Source organism: Pituophis catenifer, unplaced genomic scaffold (assembly GCF_029215685.1).
Source record: "Pituophis catenifer annectens isolate HBS135680 unplaced genomic scaffold, rPitCat1.0.hap2 SCAF_2, whole genome shotgun sequence".
In the NCBI taxonomy this organism is placed as follows: domain Eukaryota; kingdom Metazoa; phylum Chordata; class Lepidosauria; order Squamata; family Colubridae; genus Pituophis; species Pituophis catenifer.
In genome coordinates this window covers 122,720,734-122,737,228 of record NW_027256882.1, presented here as the reverse complement: position 1 = coordinate 122,737,228, position 16,495 = coordinate 122,720,734, and the positions used below count along the sequence as shown (strand labels likewise).

General features: G+C 40.5%; 1 protein-coding gene across 1 annotated transcript in view; it reads right to left on the bottom strand.

The window, feature by feature from the left end:
* Window positions 1–1,040: 1,040 nt before the first annotated feature.
* Window positions 1,041–16,495, bottom strand: part of STXBP2 (syntaxin binding protein 2) — a 34,365-nt gene continuing 18,910 nt past the window's right edge. Inside the window, exons 6-19 of the mRNA XM_070937419.1 lie at window positions 16,319–16,422; window positions 14,853–15,001; window positions 14,295–14,379; window positions 9,611–9,741; window positions 9,375–9,482; window positions 8,978–9,035; window positions 8,164–8,229; window positions 6,567–6,647; window positions 6,266–6,404; window positions 5,353–5,459; window positions 4,863–4,958; window positions 3,731–3,816; window positions 2,920–3,077; window positions 1,041–2,832 (exon numbers count right to left, since the gene is read on the bottom strand). Of these exons, the coding sequence (XP_070793520.1) occupies window positions 2,753–2,832; window positions 2,920–3,077; window positions 3,731–3,816; window positions 4,863–4,958; window positions 5,353–5,459; window positions 6,266–6,404; window positions 6,567–6,647; window positions 8,164–8,229; window positions 8,978–9,035; window positions 9,375–9,482; window positions 9,611–9,741; window positions 14,295–14,379; window positions 14,853–15,001; window positions 16,319–16,422 (1,448 nt within the window). The 3' untranslated portion in view covers window positions 1,041–2,752. The remainder of the gene's footprint in view (window positions 2,833–2,919; window positions 3,078–3,730; window positions 3,817–4,862; window positions 4,959–5,352; window positions 5,460–6,265; window positions 6,405–6,566; window positions 6,648–8,163; window positions 8,230–8,977; window positions 9,036–9,374; window positions 9,483–9,610; window positions 9,742–14,294; window positions 14,380–14,852; window positions 15,002–16,318; window positions 16,423–16,495) is intronic.

Sequence of the window (16,495 nt, the reverse complement as noted above, 5' to 3'; positions counted from 1 at the left end):
AAAATGACTTATAGGATACTGAGATCTCAACCATTATACAAGAGTTTGCCAGGTAGAAATACATAAAAGCTGTATTATGTACTTCTGAACCTAGAAAAAATGAAGCCTAGCCACAACACATAGGAAAAATAGCAGAATCCAACTAGCATGAATGGGAAATTGACTCACACACTAAGTCAGACAATAGCTTCTAACAGTTAATGCATCAGCCACATTGTAGCCCATCCCAGGTCATTAATGTTGCCACATAATGATGGATGTGTTTGGAATATTTAGTATTCATGCATATACAGTATGTATTAGGGATGACCGTGCTTCAATTTTCAGATGCAAACATTTATCACAATGTTATATTGGTGTAAAAGTATTGAAGCAGAATAATGTGCCATCATTTTAAAATACATTTGTGTGGTTATGCACTGTGCTACTTGCACTTTAGGTAGCACTATCTCTTTTTGCAATAGTTGGATATGCTCCATACATTAAATATGAATCCATTCTAAAAACCTTTGCTTGTACTTGCATGGAATTTCTTATAGAAACTTATATTCTATCTGCATTACTCAGAGATGCATCACAGAATTTCAATACGGGTTATAACAATCACCCTGTTGTAACTCAGAAGCTGGAACATTAACTGATAAAAATTATTCTTTCCCTGTTACGATTGTGCTTTGGGCTTTAAGAATCAATAGGATTCTTAATACAGGTCTACAGCGTGAGTTGAAGTCCCCTAGGTACTTGATTATTATTCTACTTGGAAACAATCAAAGTAAAATAGAGGGAAAGACATGGGAGTTGGCTAAAGGAATCAATACACATTGGAAAGAGAAATCTACAACTAATTTGCAGTGGTTGATTGTTGCTACGTGCTTGTAACCTTATGATTTTTTTTTCAACAAAAGGAAAAGGAGAAAATTTTTGAGCAATATGAAGTTTTTGCAATTACATATTCTTTCTCATTCTCTTTTTATTATTACTGTACTTGTCAATTATGAAGTTGTATTGATCTTTTAATACTGTTATATATACCTGTACTTTTGCTGATTAGTTTAGCATTAAAATATTAATTAAAAAGAACCTCTCTACCTGCAATTATCACAGGATGTAAAGCTATTCCATGTTTAGCACAAAATCAAAAGACATATCTATTTTCCTCTCATGGCACAGCAAAATTTTCTTTTTCTATTTTTATTTCTCTCTGTAACAGCCAATAGCTACATTTTGTCTGGGCAGTTCAGTGAATGCAGCTTAAACTTATACAACATCAGATAGCGCAATATAACATACCCTCTCTAAACATTAAGAAACAAATACACAAGAAAGCCTGAATAAATCTGTGCCATAGAAAGAGCTAAACAGTAGATTAAAACAAAAGCAAAAACAAAGATGAAGCCTTGTTTATTTGCACAGGCAACTTATTCTGGCTCCAAAGTGATCATTTATGCCAGATAAGTCTCTCTAGGATGAGTGTCATCATGGTCTCCATCTCACCTTTTGGGAGACTGTCTGAGTTGGACCATCTGAAGATATCCCTAATACCTTTAACTCCTCAGAAAGGCATAAATAATCTTTATACATTTATTGACATTTACTAAACTTAAAATACTGTAACATCTTTTAATAATAAATACATTAAATATCTGAAGGTATTCTGAAGACAATTTGGACAGCATGTATGAAAAGAGACAGCTCTGGTTAAATGTTTAATTTCAACATTTTAAACTAAGGCCAGAAATACAAGCAAAGACACTTGTGGAGTGTAAAGCAGTAGCATACATCTCACTGCATCATGGTGAACAGTCTTGCTGCCACATTTTTGACCGGCTATTGTTTCCATGCTGTTATCAGGAAGCCCCTTGTAGTATGTTGTGGAACAAAGCCAAAATAAAGACACTCATAAAGAGTACCATTTTCAACTGGCACAGTAACTTTTCCAAGATGAAGGCTGACATACCCAATTCTTTATATGGGAAGCAAAAATTATCTTCTTGCCTATCACAGCTTGAATTCTCCTCTACAGAAGAGATAATGCCAACAATCTTGAGTTTCATATTTATTTTAAAGACTGAGATTCCTCGGCTGAGCTGTGCGATCTTTGTAACGAAGAAAGCACATGACCTCTTCAGCAAAATCATCTTTCCCGCTTTTTAAAAGCAGCAATCAATCATCCTTTCAAGCTAAGTGTTAAAAGAATAGCCAAGCTTCTAGATGTGGGAATCCAGAAATGACAGTTTGTTCCAGAACATTTTCATAGAGGAGGAACAAGCAAACACTTTTGTTGATCTATCTTCTTTGCTGGGGGGGGGGGGGGGAGAGAAAAGAAAAAAAACAGACTCTGATGAAAGCCATCAAAGTTGTATAGGTCAAGTCAAAAGAATTGATTTCTTGGCAAGTCCTCATGTAATAGAACAAATAACTTGTAGGCAAGAGTAGGAGAGACTTATTCCTGAACTACATAGCCCCTCCTTCTTCCCTTATTTGTGGGAGAGCAGAAAAATAAACGGTGTCCAGAAACCACCTCATAATAAAAGATGAAGATGAAGATAGATCGCTATCTTCAGTCTAGGCCCTGGGCGAGGTCCTTCCAGTGTCAATTCATTCATGATAGCTGGCTAAAGATTGGATCAAGATAGGGCCAGCCTCAGAAGAGTTCAAACGAAGACATTGATGAGGAAGAAGCCATCTTGCTGAAGAAAAAGGTAGCTAATGGAACTGCAGCCAGCAAGTCTCTTAAAGGCTAGTAGAAGTTTTAGGTCTTCAGGGGTGTCTGCTCAGTCAGGTTGCGTACATCTTCCAGGAATTGCTTGGGGGTCAGGATGTGGGATGACCCTGTTGGGAAGAGAAGGATTACCACAGGAGCCCATAAAAAAGAAGGCACAGGTGAAGAATCAGCCTATCCACTGGCTGTGCTCTTACCAATCAGCACTTCCCATTTTCCATCAGTAGCCTCTGTGACTTCATAGGCACAGCGCATCTCTGACATGGTAACACCGCCAAGCACATACAGGATAAGACGGGGTCCTGTCCTGTACTCAGTTGCTGTCTTGGTCTTGTGCCAATGTCCAAAACGGGCACTGTGAGACAAAAATGGATGTGGGTAGAGGAACCATCTGCAAAAACACAGTCAGCCTAGCAATCTGGGAAAAACAGCCTTTCCTTGCATGCTAGACATGCAACACCAAAGCAGGCCCAAGAGATAAAGGATCTCACCCTCCCAAATGTACATAGAAAGAATCAGCTCTATTGTATACTCTTCAGCCGTTCAAGGACAGGTGATGTTGCACCCACAATTCTTTCAAACAGGAGCATACGTGATGTGTGAGTGTTCTTCAACAAAGCTTAAGTGGAAAAGCAAACATCTTTACCTAAGAGGCGAGTACATTTTTTCCTAATCATTTACATTTAGATCTGTCGTGCTGTGAAGACCTTTTTATTCCACCAGGCGGGCTTGGCCTAATCTTTTCCCTCTTTTCTTTTTAATATGTAAATTTTAATCTGTTTTTAAATGATTGGGGTCTTTTAATTTGTCTGGACCAAAATTGTTTAATTCGATTTTATCTGGTTTTTAAATTTTGTATTTATGTATTTTATTGTTTGGCTGTTCACCACCCTGAGTCCTTCGGGAGTAGGGCGGTATACAAATCAAATAAAGATAAAGATAAAGATCTGGTCTCTGTGTTAAAAATGGTGCTGCCTTATGCTTTCTTCTATTTGGAGCATCACTTACCTCACAGCAGTTTGGGAACAGGGACCAGGGGCAGGGCAAGACACATAGGGCCAGACCTTCTTATCCAGCTTGTCTTCAATGGCATCCTGTGTCAAGATGAGCAAAAGTAAAAAGATGTGTTTCCTTTTTTTCTGGTTTGATAAAACCTGGGATTGTCTAAAAGGCTACGGAAGCCGTAAGGCTGATCCTGGCTGCTCAGTTTGCATGTCTGGGCACAGCCATTTTCATTTGTCTTTTTCCCTGTGGGTGTTCTATTTTCAAAAATTTCATCCTAACCACAACTACTGTCTAAGCAAGAAGTCAAAGTGGTGCAGTTTGGCTGCACAATAGATCTGGATTATAGAACATAGTAATAAGGACTTGTTCTGCCCCAGCTACGGACCCCAAAGAACGCAGCACACACAAAGTCCGTTCAAACCTTAATTTACTGAATAAACCAGTCTTTTACAACAACGGCTGTTAATTAATTGCATTAACATCCGTCAAGAATTCAAAGAATAACTGAAAACTTACTATGGTTGGCAGAATGCTCAGAAGCAATTTGCAGGTAGCTGCTAAGATAGCAAGATAAGACACGAAGGTATGTGAACTAAGTTGTTCCCTGCAAATTGCTTCAGTCAGCATTCCTCCTTAAATAGGCTAAGGGAGTGGTCAATTAGCCCCAAGCCTTACTCTCGAGGAGACCTCCTCCTGAGGAGTCACTCCTGCCTTTGGCAGCTCTGCGTGCCCGTGCATTGAGAAGAGGCTCCTCCTATTTGTCCTCTTCACTTAAGGGAGCTTCTGGAGGTTCTAAAGGCCCTGGCTGAATCCCCGCCTCTGGCACCACATCTTCTCCAGCCTCCTCATTGTCCAACTCGAGTGCCAGCTGCACAGGCTGCTGGTGCAGCACCACACCAGTCTCCTCGCTGTCTGAATCAGGCCACGTACAGGCCACAACAGGACTTCATGATTTATCTTTTGTTTATTTTCTATGGCAAGAGCTTAATAATTTTTCTTGTGCAATCCAGGTCACAAAGATACACAGGGTAGATGGATTCTCAACTGGATTTGCCTCAGGACTGAAGCTGAATCCATCTTCAAGTACACAACCAACACTCAAGGCAGCCAGCTCCCTCTCCCTCCTTCTGTGTACCTCCATGACATCCTTAAGAATGGGAATCCACCGGGAGAGTTGGTAAGTAGGCTCTAACCGTACTTTCCTCACAGGCTTCAGGCTTCCAGCAGTGTCCTGTGAGTAGAAAAAAACCATTAAAAAATAAAAACAGCAGGAACGGGGCCTGTTGGAAGAAAGACTGGAGGGGATGGACAAGATGGTTCAGGAAAGTTCAGTGTTTAGAAGAAGATGGAGTGGCTTACCTAAATGGCTCCAGCAGGACAGGCTGAGGGACAGGCAAGTGAGGAAAAGAGCAGAGAGAAGAATGAGTAGAGAGAAACATACAACATTGGCAGACTAAATAAGAGAGATTCTCATCTTCATCAATAGGATAGCCAGAAGTTACCCTTGTCCTTGAACTGCCAGGGCCATCATTCAGACTGCACTAGTAAGTGGTAACTGCACGAATCGCACAGGCACAAGCTACCTGCCCAACAAACGTCACTAGGCAGGTGTGTATGTGAAATACCTCTGGCATGATGGCAGCTCCCAGACAGTGCATATTGTAGAGGATGTCTCTCTCCTGCTGGATGTTGGCATGTTGGATGAGCTTGGTGAGGTTCTCCTCGTTAATGCCTAAGTAAAAGGAATACACTCAGAGTCATCCGGAGTTTGATAACCTTTGCCTTCTATTATATTATCCCTTGCTGTTGCCACATCAATCATCCACACTTTATTTTTCTCAACCACTGCTAAATCTGGTGTATTATGCTCTAAGGCTTTATCAGTTTGTATCTGGTAATACCACAATATTTCATCTTGCTCTATGCAACTACTTTTTCAACTCAATGTTCCCACCAAGTTTTACAGGTGCTCCAGTGAATCTTTTTGTGAATCTATTGTTTCTTCTGCTTCTTAGTACAATCTGCATTTTTCAGTTGTAACTCATCACCTAGTTTCCCCACAAAATGGTCTTCATGCCTAAGGGACACTAGAACTCTGGTCTCCTGGTTTCTAGGCCAGCACTTCTCTCAGTTTCTGTTGCTATTTCAGTTTTCATCACCCAGGAGAGGAAGTGGATGAGCACTAACCATGAGTGTGATGGTTCTAATCGTGTACGATGGATTTTTATGCTTTTTAAAAATATGTTCTGTAGAAACAAAAATTAAAAATGGAAGCAAGAGCCTTCTTTTCTCTGGTGGCTCAAAAGACTGTAAAATGGCAGTTGAGACAACCACCCGAGACTTATGAGTTTGATGTAGATAATCATAGAGGGGATTTAAGACCTCCTGGGAGACAGATGTAACACCTAGCAGTGTTGTGTGAGCATGGCATCCGGGTATGGGTAAAAAGCATCCTGAAATTTCTCTTCCTTTTGGTCCTTGTAGGGGACCTTTTCCCTAACCTAGGCAGCTGAGAGATAAGTTATCCAGCAATGGTACCATTCTGGAGAAGTATGCAAAGCAGGATAATGCGAATCTTATCAAATGCCTCCACACTGGTATCAAGGACAATTGGCACGATACTTTTCATAGGGTTCTTGATTTTCTCCCCTTCAGCATCTGCCCCTGTGGCCAGGTCCTGTGAGAAGAGAGAAGAGATGCCCTTCAGAATCGATCCTTTTCACCAGGGAAGAGAATGAGACATACAAAGTAGGTTGTACTTCACTGTGAATACACAGAGTTGAGCTGCAATGGCTGTTCTCTCTTGTTCTCACCTCCCCTGAATTCATAATGTGCCTACCTGCTCCACGCTGCACAGCTTCTCTATGGTGCCCTTAAAGGTATTCATACAGTCTTCAGCCAGATGCAAATGGGTGGAATACTGCAGGATGAAAGAGGATAGTAAAAATATGGGCTTTTTGCCAGCGTTAAAGTTTTTCCCTCCTGCTCCTCCAATGAATAAAAAGTTGTCTGTAGGTAATGAGTAAGGCAAGATCCAAGGGATTCCTGAAAAAATAGCCACATTCTGCAATAGCTAGAAATGCCATGGTCAATAAAAGTTACACAAATGAAATTAAGCTGGTCCCTGTGATTATTCTGCATAATCTGTCCTTCTTATACTTCTGGCAGAGCAATGACCCCAGCCATGGGTGGGTTCTACTTACCTTTACTACTGGTTCACAACAGGGCCACGCGCGCGCATGCGCAGAAGCATTTTCATGACATCAGAGTCAGTGGGCAGAGCTTTCCGCCGGTTTTACTATCGGTTCTATAGAACCGGTGCAAACCAGGGGTAACCCACCACTGGCCCCAGCCCTGACTACCCAATCTCTTTTACAGCTTTGGAAGGCTAAATGAGGAGCTTGAGAGCTTGTGGCAATAATACATACATTTTAACCACCGGAAACCTGCCTATTTAGAGAGTGTAAGTGATGAGATTCTCAGGGTGTCTCTGGGTAAAGATTTTGGCTCAGCACTGCAAGTGGCAAATGATGATTTTGAAGACAACACAAAATGGGAGATATCTTTCTCACAACCAAATATGGTTCTTAAAAAACAGCTAGCTTCCATGGAAGCTCAAGGAAGCAGCAGCAGTTTGGTGCAGAACATTCAGAAAGTATGAGAATAGTGCCAAGATGGGACAGGCTAAGCTTTGTGGAAGTCGTAACAATGGGGACTGTAGTCTTTTGGAGCTGTCATATTATAAGATGCTGTATACAATCCATGTCCTGCCTCAATTCTTCTACAGCAGGGGTGTAAAACTTGCGTCATCATGTAACGTATCATGACTTTTCCCCTTCGCTAAACCGGGGGTGGGCGTGGCCAGTGTGCGATGCATCCGGCCTGCGGGCCGCGAGTTTAACACCCTTGTTCTAGAGCTTAAATTTAGCCAGGCCATTTAGCTACACATGAATGGGTGAAGGAATTAAGCCTTTTAGTTTAAAAGTTGTAAGCTCATACATGTTTCTATACATAAAGAACTGTGCAGATAAAGAACTGTGAAGACTGTACCATGTCAGCTGAAATCAAAGAGCCAGAAGGCAAGATAAGGCAAACATTCTTATTGCTGGGAAAATTATAGACCTCCATGTCTATAAATGGGAAAAAGTTTTTTCCCCGATATTGGATTTGCTGCATGAATCAGAAATATATTAGGCCAGCAATTAAACATAGATGAACATGCCCAGAACTGATTTTGGATTGGATTTATTCAGCCTTTTAGTGTCAGAATTAAAGGCATTTTAGAACATGAAACAATTTGCACTGTCAGTATACTCTAATTTATGCTAATTAATAGTGGGTGATTATAGGATTGACTTATTTTAAATCTCTTATATAACTGACTGCAGCACACAAATAATTAAGTACAGGCACACAATACATTTTGCAGCTTTTACCTTGTGAAGTTCTTTCTGGTATTGAGGCATCTTCTTCAGGATCTGAGAGAGGTCTTTAATGTTAGCCTAGAAAGAAAAACAGTCATTACCCATGACAAACTCAACATAAAGGTAATCCAAATGATAGTAAAATTTCAGATAATAGCAACTCTCTCACCTTACAACATCTCCCTACAACCTGACTGAATGACCTCCTAATACTCCTAGATACCCTGAATTTAGCCCCAAAATATGTGCAGGGCATCCAGGTTAATGAAAGTTGTCTTATAAGACCTACAGGGTGATGGTTCCTCTATTTTTTTACGTTTGGCTAAGTAAGCTCTACATTTCTAGAGCAGTCACTCAAGATGCGTGAAGCAGCTCAATATTAAAACTTCGAAGAATGAAAATAAGTCATTTTGTCCAGAATTTCAGTTTGTATGAAGGCTCTATGGGGGAACGTCAGTCCCTATCCTATATTGCCTCTTATTCTCCCAAATGACTTCAATGTCACTTTTGCTGCTCTGCCTGAAGGTTCCTCAGCTTGATGTATCCAAAGGCCCTCTTGTTTTCGCACCATCTGTACCTCTCAACCTTTCTTATGCATTGTGCACATAACTGGCTTTTCAAAATGTTGTCCAGAACAAATGAGACCTAGTTAAGTAAAGTTGTTTTTCCTCCCTGAAAAACCAAACAGCAATCTGATGTTTTCTTTCACTGTCACATAACTTGACATCTAGCTTGCAAGATGTAGAATGCAAGCCCCCCTCCCTCTCCCCTGGCATGTCTCTCAGGAAGGCAAATCACAGCCAAGATGAGGCTCTGGCCATCCTACCTTATCTGTGGTGAGCCTTTTGCTTTCACAGAAGGTACGCAGGAGCTCAGTCACTTTCCTGTGGAAGGAGGTCACATTCAGGGCCAAATACAAACACTCATCCCAAAAGTGCAACTCTTCATCTCTCCCACAACAATGGACTCTGTGTAGCCTTCAAAGTCCAGGGACCTCTGCACCAGAAATGGCAGTAATTCTGGAACAGAGGGTAATGGTGGAAGCAACATTCCCCCCCTCCCCTGACTTCACAATGGACACCAATGGCAATCCAGATCAATTTAGGAAGAAGGGCTCCAGCAGTGTTATATCACTCCAGCCAGTTATCATTCTGGCTGATTCACAAACTCATCAGGCAACCAGGCAGTTGTATGTAGGGCTGCGTAGATGGGTAGGGTCTCACTTGGATACGTCTGCAATGTGCATATGGCGTAACTGCACCCAGAGGTCATCGTCCTCATCCAAGAGTACTACCTTTTCCCTGGAGTCACTGATGCCTGTGGATTCATACCTGAAGGAAGGCAACAGAGTAATATTCTGTAAGAAACATATGGTTGCTCTCTAAGTGGGAAGGCACAGAATTCTTTTACTCTCTTATTCATTCTTCATCCCCCACAATAGCCCCACAATAGCTCTCACCGGTAAGTATCGCTGTCAATGTTGAGCAAGTCATAGGCCATGGCTTGAAAGGTGAGCTCATGAAGAAGTGGTGACACCAGATCATAGCTGCGGTCAACTATCAGAAGCTGTGATCGAGATTTGTCAGGGCCCTGAAAGCAGCAAAAAGGGGAAGACAAAAATAAATAAATAAAAACAACCTTGTGATTTTGGTCTGGGTGTTATGCTGCATCCTTCCCTGCTAAGCAGAGTCCTTAGGCATGGTCTGAAAGTCATCTACAGGACATACCCTGCATCTTAAGAAATGTTATGAACCATGGCAAGATTGATTTAATCTGTAATCCTATTTGTAAATAAATTTCCCCAAGCTCAGTGGGCCTGAGTAAATAAAGACTGTCACAGAGCTGCACTGCTAATTATTTAACAGCAGCCCTGCTACAGGCACCAAGGAAGGGTGGAACAGCTAAGTAGTACAGTCCCAATCTCCCCTCCAAACATTGTTGACTGTGTGCAGCCTCTCTAATAATCTTTGGTAGGGAGTCTGGTCAAAAATGTATTATTCAAACTATGCAAACCCCCTTTCAAGTGAAGTAAATACCCCCATAAGCATAATGGACTTATACTTGTGATACTCTGCAAGCAACAAAAGAGGCAAACTAGAGGCTGTTGATTCTCTGTAGTGCAGATTCTGCTCTAGAGCCATTTGAAACAAGTCCTTTAGATTCAACCTGGACATCCCATCATGTCCACTATATCTTTAACTGACCTAATAATGTCCTGAGTTTTGAGAGTACTTTGGTTGTGATGACTGGGAGAGGATGGCAGGAGAACCCAGTTTTATCTAAATGCCACCAGTTGTTTAACATCCAGTGAAGACATTTCAAAGGCAGCAGCAAGGGCATCATTGTTACTTTTACTTTACTTTACTTTACTTTACTTTACTTTACTTTACTTTACTTTACTTTACTTTACTTTACTTTACTTTACTTTACTTTACTTTACTTTAATTACCAAGTTACCAAGGCATTTTCAGCATGCCCAAGTATTCAAAACAGTTGTAGCACTGTTGGGCCACTCTTTGGTGCTGGAGTACAATGCAATACATCATTTAGCCTGCAGGTGGCATGCAAATACACTATAGAGGCCTATGGACATTAATCTTCCTTTCAGAGAGCATAGTAGCATTCCAGATGTAGGTTATAACAGCCTTTTCTAAACAAATGTTCGCTGGTTATGTTGGAACTGCACAATCTCAGAAATCTCAATCACATAGCTACTAGCAGGGGACAGCTAACATATCCATGCACTACTGATGCTTGGATAGCATCCCTTTTCATGTATTCAGGAGTTTAATGACTACTTGATAACTCATAAAAACACATGCATGGGCTGTAGAAAATATGTCTTATAAGCAAGTGTCTCAAAATTGCTTGTTATAGATAAATCAACGTCAAATTACTATCTCTTTCTTAAAGCAAAAAGCAGTACTTCTTCCTATTCAAAAGTAACACACTCTCGGGTTTCTAGATAAGAGTTTCTGTTATGAAGTCACCTTGCCTTGTACACAGAATTCTGTAGCTGTTGGATTTTCACACAATAAAGTCTTGTGTTTGTTTTTCATTGTTTTATCTTTTTTTGCCACAAAAACTGATTAAATACAGAGAGATGGAATATCTGCATTGGGTCCTTTGGTTGGCAGCAGAAAGAACACTCCTCCACCTCCAAGACCACATTTTGATGCAGCATTCCTGTTCATTAACACAGTTGTTTAAAAATAAATTACAACCAATGGAAAGCCTTCCTTAAAAATCATTCAGTGCAAAGAAGTTGGTTCAAGTCATGACATGGGAAGATCTCAGCCATAGATGAGAAACAAGTTCCTTCTCCTCTTGCCCTACACAATTAGGAAATTCTCCTATTACCTCCCTCCTGTTAACATTCTTTATTGTATTTTTATTTTAAGAGGACTTCACACCCATCAACAAAAGTCAGTCTGGCCTTTTCTTTATGCAGCAACTGACCTACCACTATGACAAATTACCATGTTGCGTAATTGTTACAAGTGAAATCAAAAAGTGTTTTTTTTTCTTAAAAACATAGGTAGAGTATCTTGGTTCTAATCATAATGAATTGATTGATTGTATACTATCACATTGTTGTATGTATATTGATAGTATATTGTTGTGAACTCTGAAGTATATTTTCTTTATAATAATCTGTATCTAAACTGATCTTTCAGGTCTTCCATTATTAGTGCACCCATCACCACTTTGAGTCCACCCATCTAACTCCTTGTTGCCCTCTTCTTCTCTTTTCTTTCACCTTTTCCAGCATTACAGATTTCTTCACAGAGCTGGGTCTCATAATATGTCTACAATATGATGATTTGAGCATGGCCATCTGTGTCTGGTTTGATCTGTTCACTAATCCATTTGATTTTTTTGGTATGTCTATAATATTCCCCGGGGTGTTCTCCAACATCAGATTTCAAAATGTGACCACTCTTTCTTTCCTGTTTCTTCAAATTCTTAACTTTCCAATTCATAGAGTGTCAGAAAGAATATCTGCATTGCTCTACACTAGTCCTGCATTATTCTGACATTAGTCAAATTCAGGTCTTCAAAGCAATTCATGATGCTCACCTTGAAAATGGAGGGTACAGGCTCAAAATGGAAACTGGTTGGCTTTCTTCTTCTTTTGGCTTAACATGGGAACTTGCACATAAGCAGTCTGTTTCACCACCTGCAATCTGTTTCACAGTCACCACCTGGTCATATTATTGAACAACTCCACTTGTTTTTAGCAATAATGTAGTCAATTTGATTTCTATGTATTCCATCTAAAGATGTCCACATAGACAGTGTTAGTGATGAAGAAATAATTGGATTGGCAGTCCCAAAGGTGCTTTTTCAAGCACAAGAAAAACTTTTTCTTGTTTTTCTGTGAAGACGAAAAGCTGAAGAAACTTCTTGGATAAGAAGTGAAATGTCTTCGAAGAAGAAAAACAACAACAAAAACCAAGATTTAAGTCCAGTTGCTTCTTGAAAAAGTACCTTTTGGACAACTATGATCTGGATGACTGAGAATCTCCATTGACCATTGGATTGGCAGAAATCAGTAAGACATTTTCCTGTTTCATTTTGGTTTCTTAAGTCATATAGTCCAACTACATTTTCTTCCTTAATATTTCCAGTTTTGGCATTCCAGTCTCCAATCACAAGCAGCACATCCAAACTGAACTTGACCATCAAATTCTGCTTCTACATCAGTCGTTGTAGGACACATTAGGATAAATGTCAAATTAAAAGTCTAACTGATGTTACTGTCCACAAAGTCTAATTGATATATTTGATTGCAGCTAAGTACTGTTCTTGCTATACCTTTCCTAACTATAAAAGCAGTTTTCCAGCCCTGGTTTTCATGTCTTGAGTAGTAAACAGTGTGATCCTCTGACTCAAAATGCGGAGTTCCAGTCTGTCTCCATTCACTGTTGCCCATGATGTCATTTTGTAGTAGTTTGACTTTTTCACTGTTGTTGAGCTTTCTCATATTCTTACACTTCATATCCCCACCATAATTCTGTCTCTGAGGCTTTGAATTTTCTTTTCCTGTTTGACAAAATCAGCAACTAGACTTCTTTAATCTAGCCACCTCATAAACATCATCAGCACTTCTCAGGTTTTTTTCTTAGTAGTAAGAAAAATAGTCAGTTGATGGCCCAGCCTGAACAGCCATCACCTAGCATTATATTGTAAATCATTTTATATTTTTATCCATGCTTTTTTCTTGGATTATCATTGCTTTCTCCTGTGCAGTATGAAACAAGGCTTTTGCCATTGTCATTAGAGTGATCATCTGCCTCCAGCATCTTTGTAGAGCGTAATAGGTACCTGTTTTCTTTAGCTGGACAGCTGAGAAAATTTAGTTGGACAATTCATGCCTTGGGTAAATCTTCAGGGAATATATATTCTTGGCATTCTTTGCTCATCCCATCGCAGAAATATCCCCATTGCCATGGTGAGGCACCACAGCAGGACGTGGGCATTTGTTATTAGCTAACTAGATGGTATGTGGAAAACCTGGAGGACTTCCCACAACAATTTATTTAGAACTGAAATGCAGCAGTGAGAATTTGTGCAAATAGTGTGCTTCAATCTTGTCTCTATTTTTCTGATCACTGTCTGGTTTTCTGACTTCTTGCTCACCCACTAGAAATGCCACTTGGAGAAAGTGATGTGCTGAATAGTAAGTCCAGGAAAGGGTTAAAGCAGAACCATTGTACACAGTATTATTCCAATTAAATAGATATCCCACAGTAAAAGAGACTGCAGTCATCTTTCCCTGTGACCTTGGTCCTTAGTGAAGGTCTAAATGTGACTTGGAAAGAACTATCCCACTGCCAAAGGGCCTCTCCTGGAGCCCTTTGTGAAAAGCACCTTGACAATGCTTGGCTGGGCATCTTCACTTCTACTTAAATTAAATACGCTGTTTATAATCAAGGATAGTATTTGGAAGACAGATTCTTCCAACTTTTCATGAGAGACTAGATTCTTCCAACTAGAGATGAGAGACTAGAAAATGTTCCATTTCTACACCCAACCTGTTCATTCTTAAATCCGTCACTAAGTGACACAACAGTCTTTGCTATTTTGTTCAACCCACCAGCCTGTTCTTCAACATTCTGGCATACTCTGGGATTGCTCACCTCTCCCATGGTTGGGTTGTCTGCTTTGAAGGCATTCAGTTTCGCCAATACTGCATGGGCCAATAGGCAACACTCTTCAGAACCACTGCAACCACAAATGCATAGTTATTTAGAAACAGGGCTTCTGGCATTCTAAAAGGGAAACCAATGCCCAGACAAGTAAAGAGTGCCTTGCCTCTTGCATTTCTTGGCCCACTTTCTTATACACATATACTGTAAGAAACTTGGTTTTCAATCCCTGGCAGCAGAGATGTGTCCAGGGAGCTCAACTGATGAAACAATGTCCCGCACATGATTAAAGCATCAGATCCTGCAGATGAACTGGTCTGGCAGCAGACATTCATTATAAGAAGTAGGCCGGTCCCCGTCTGCATCAACTAAAAGTAGCAGGATGCTTCATTGCATAATGGACAGATGTGGCCTCCTGATATGCTCCACAATTGCACCCCAGTGTTGTCAAGTATTACATCCCAATTTGTCCTCATTCTCTTTACATGGTTTTAAACAGAGCACCGGTAGAATATCCGTTTTTTCCCACCCTCTACCCTTTGTACTAACTTCCTATAGCGAATTGAGGGGTATTCCTTGAGGGTGTCACACAGTGTGGCAATCTGCTCTGCCATCTTCTCTAAGTGGTTGTTTTTATCTTCCCTGCAGTAGGGGCTAAAGAGATGATGGAAACTTTGAGCGCTGTCCAAGGTGTACACCTGAAGAGAAGGAAGGAGGAGAGAGGAAATGGGAGGAAAATGGGAGAGTTATATTAGTGATCTATGAGAAAGGCAGTGTAAACTCATACAGTGTTCTGGTAACATTTTTTTTTCACAATAGTGCTGTCCTTCCTTAAAAATAGTCTGTTCCTCCAGGAACCACTCGCCCTGAATTAACTCCTGTTCTGTATTTGTCAGGATACTATGACCTTAGATGTCACTCCTCTAGACGTAGTTTCCTCATTCAGAACTTCAAGTCATCGTACCACTGGTAGGATCAGAGTTAATGGTATTTGAAAAGAAAATCATCCTCTCTATTCAAATACATGAGAATAAGCTGCGGGCTACTTGACTTAAGATAGAAGTGAATGTAATAGACACAACTGATCAAGAAGACTGACAAAAAAAACCCCATTCTCAACACTTGGGTCAAGCAAATCTTTTGCTCAAATTGGAAATTGGGACGATTACAGATTATTTTTTAGAACTCCAAGGGTTACCCACTGGAATTTCATGTAATATATAAACATGAGTTTATATACATTACATGAGTCCAATGTATTGATGATTCTGGTCACTTACTAGAATGTAGTAGATTCTCATAATGATTTTATAATATAGTCGATTTTCACAATGCCTATCTAAATTGCCATTACAATTCCAAATTGTCACTAGCCATGCTGATGACAGTTGGAATCCAAAACAATTGGAAAGGACCAGGACATAATCTCCATAATTGCACAGGCTCCGCCCTCAAATTCTACAGAAAAAGGTTTCCCCTAACCAGTCCTGTCCGACTCTAGGGGGCGATGATGCTCATCTCCATTTCTTAGCAGACAAAGCCAGTGTTGTCCAAAGATGGTTCCGTGGTCACATGGCCAACATGACATCACACCACAGAGCAGAGCATGCGGTGAAAGTGGAACACTTACATTCCCTCCGAAGTGGTACCTATTTATCTCCTCACATTTTCATGCTTTCAAACTGCTAAGTGGGCAGGAGCTGTGGCAAGTATGGGAGCATGACCCGTCATGCAGTGTTCAGGTCTTGAACACGGGTTGTCAGCTTTCCAGCTGACAAGCTTGGCTTCCTAACAACTGAGCCATCGTGCCCTCCCCCTTAAGTTCCATAGACCCTTAAAAGAAGCTCTGCTTCTTTTCTTCTACAAGGATTTTAGTGATGGCTAGTAGCTTGATATAATTACTTTTATGAAAAGTGAAATCTCTCAGAGCAAAAGTGTTAATTCATGTATCCTTACAACCTTGAGACTATAGTGAAAATCAGAGGTCCCTGCTCTGTTCCCTTTTTTTTCCTCACCTGTGATTCATAGGGAAGGAATGCAACATTGATCTCCTTGAGCGTCTTGATTGCTTTTGTGATCCGGGACTTGCTGAGCTCATTAAAGAGGTCATCCGGGCAGGCTGAAAGACAAGGGTGGGAGTTAATGTTCATCATCCTCCATTCATTTTACTGAAAGTTTTTTTTATGGTTATA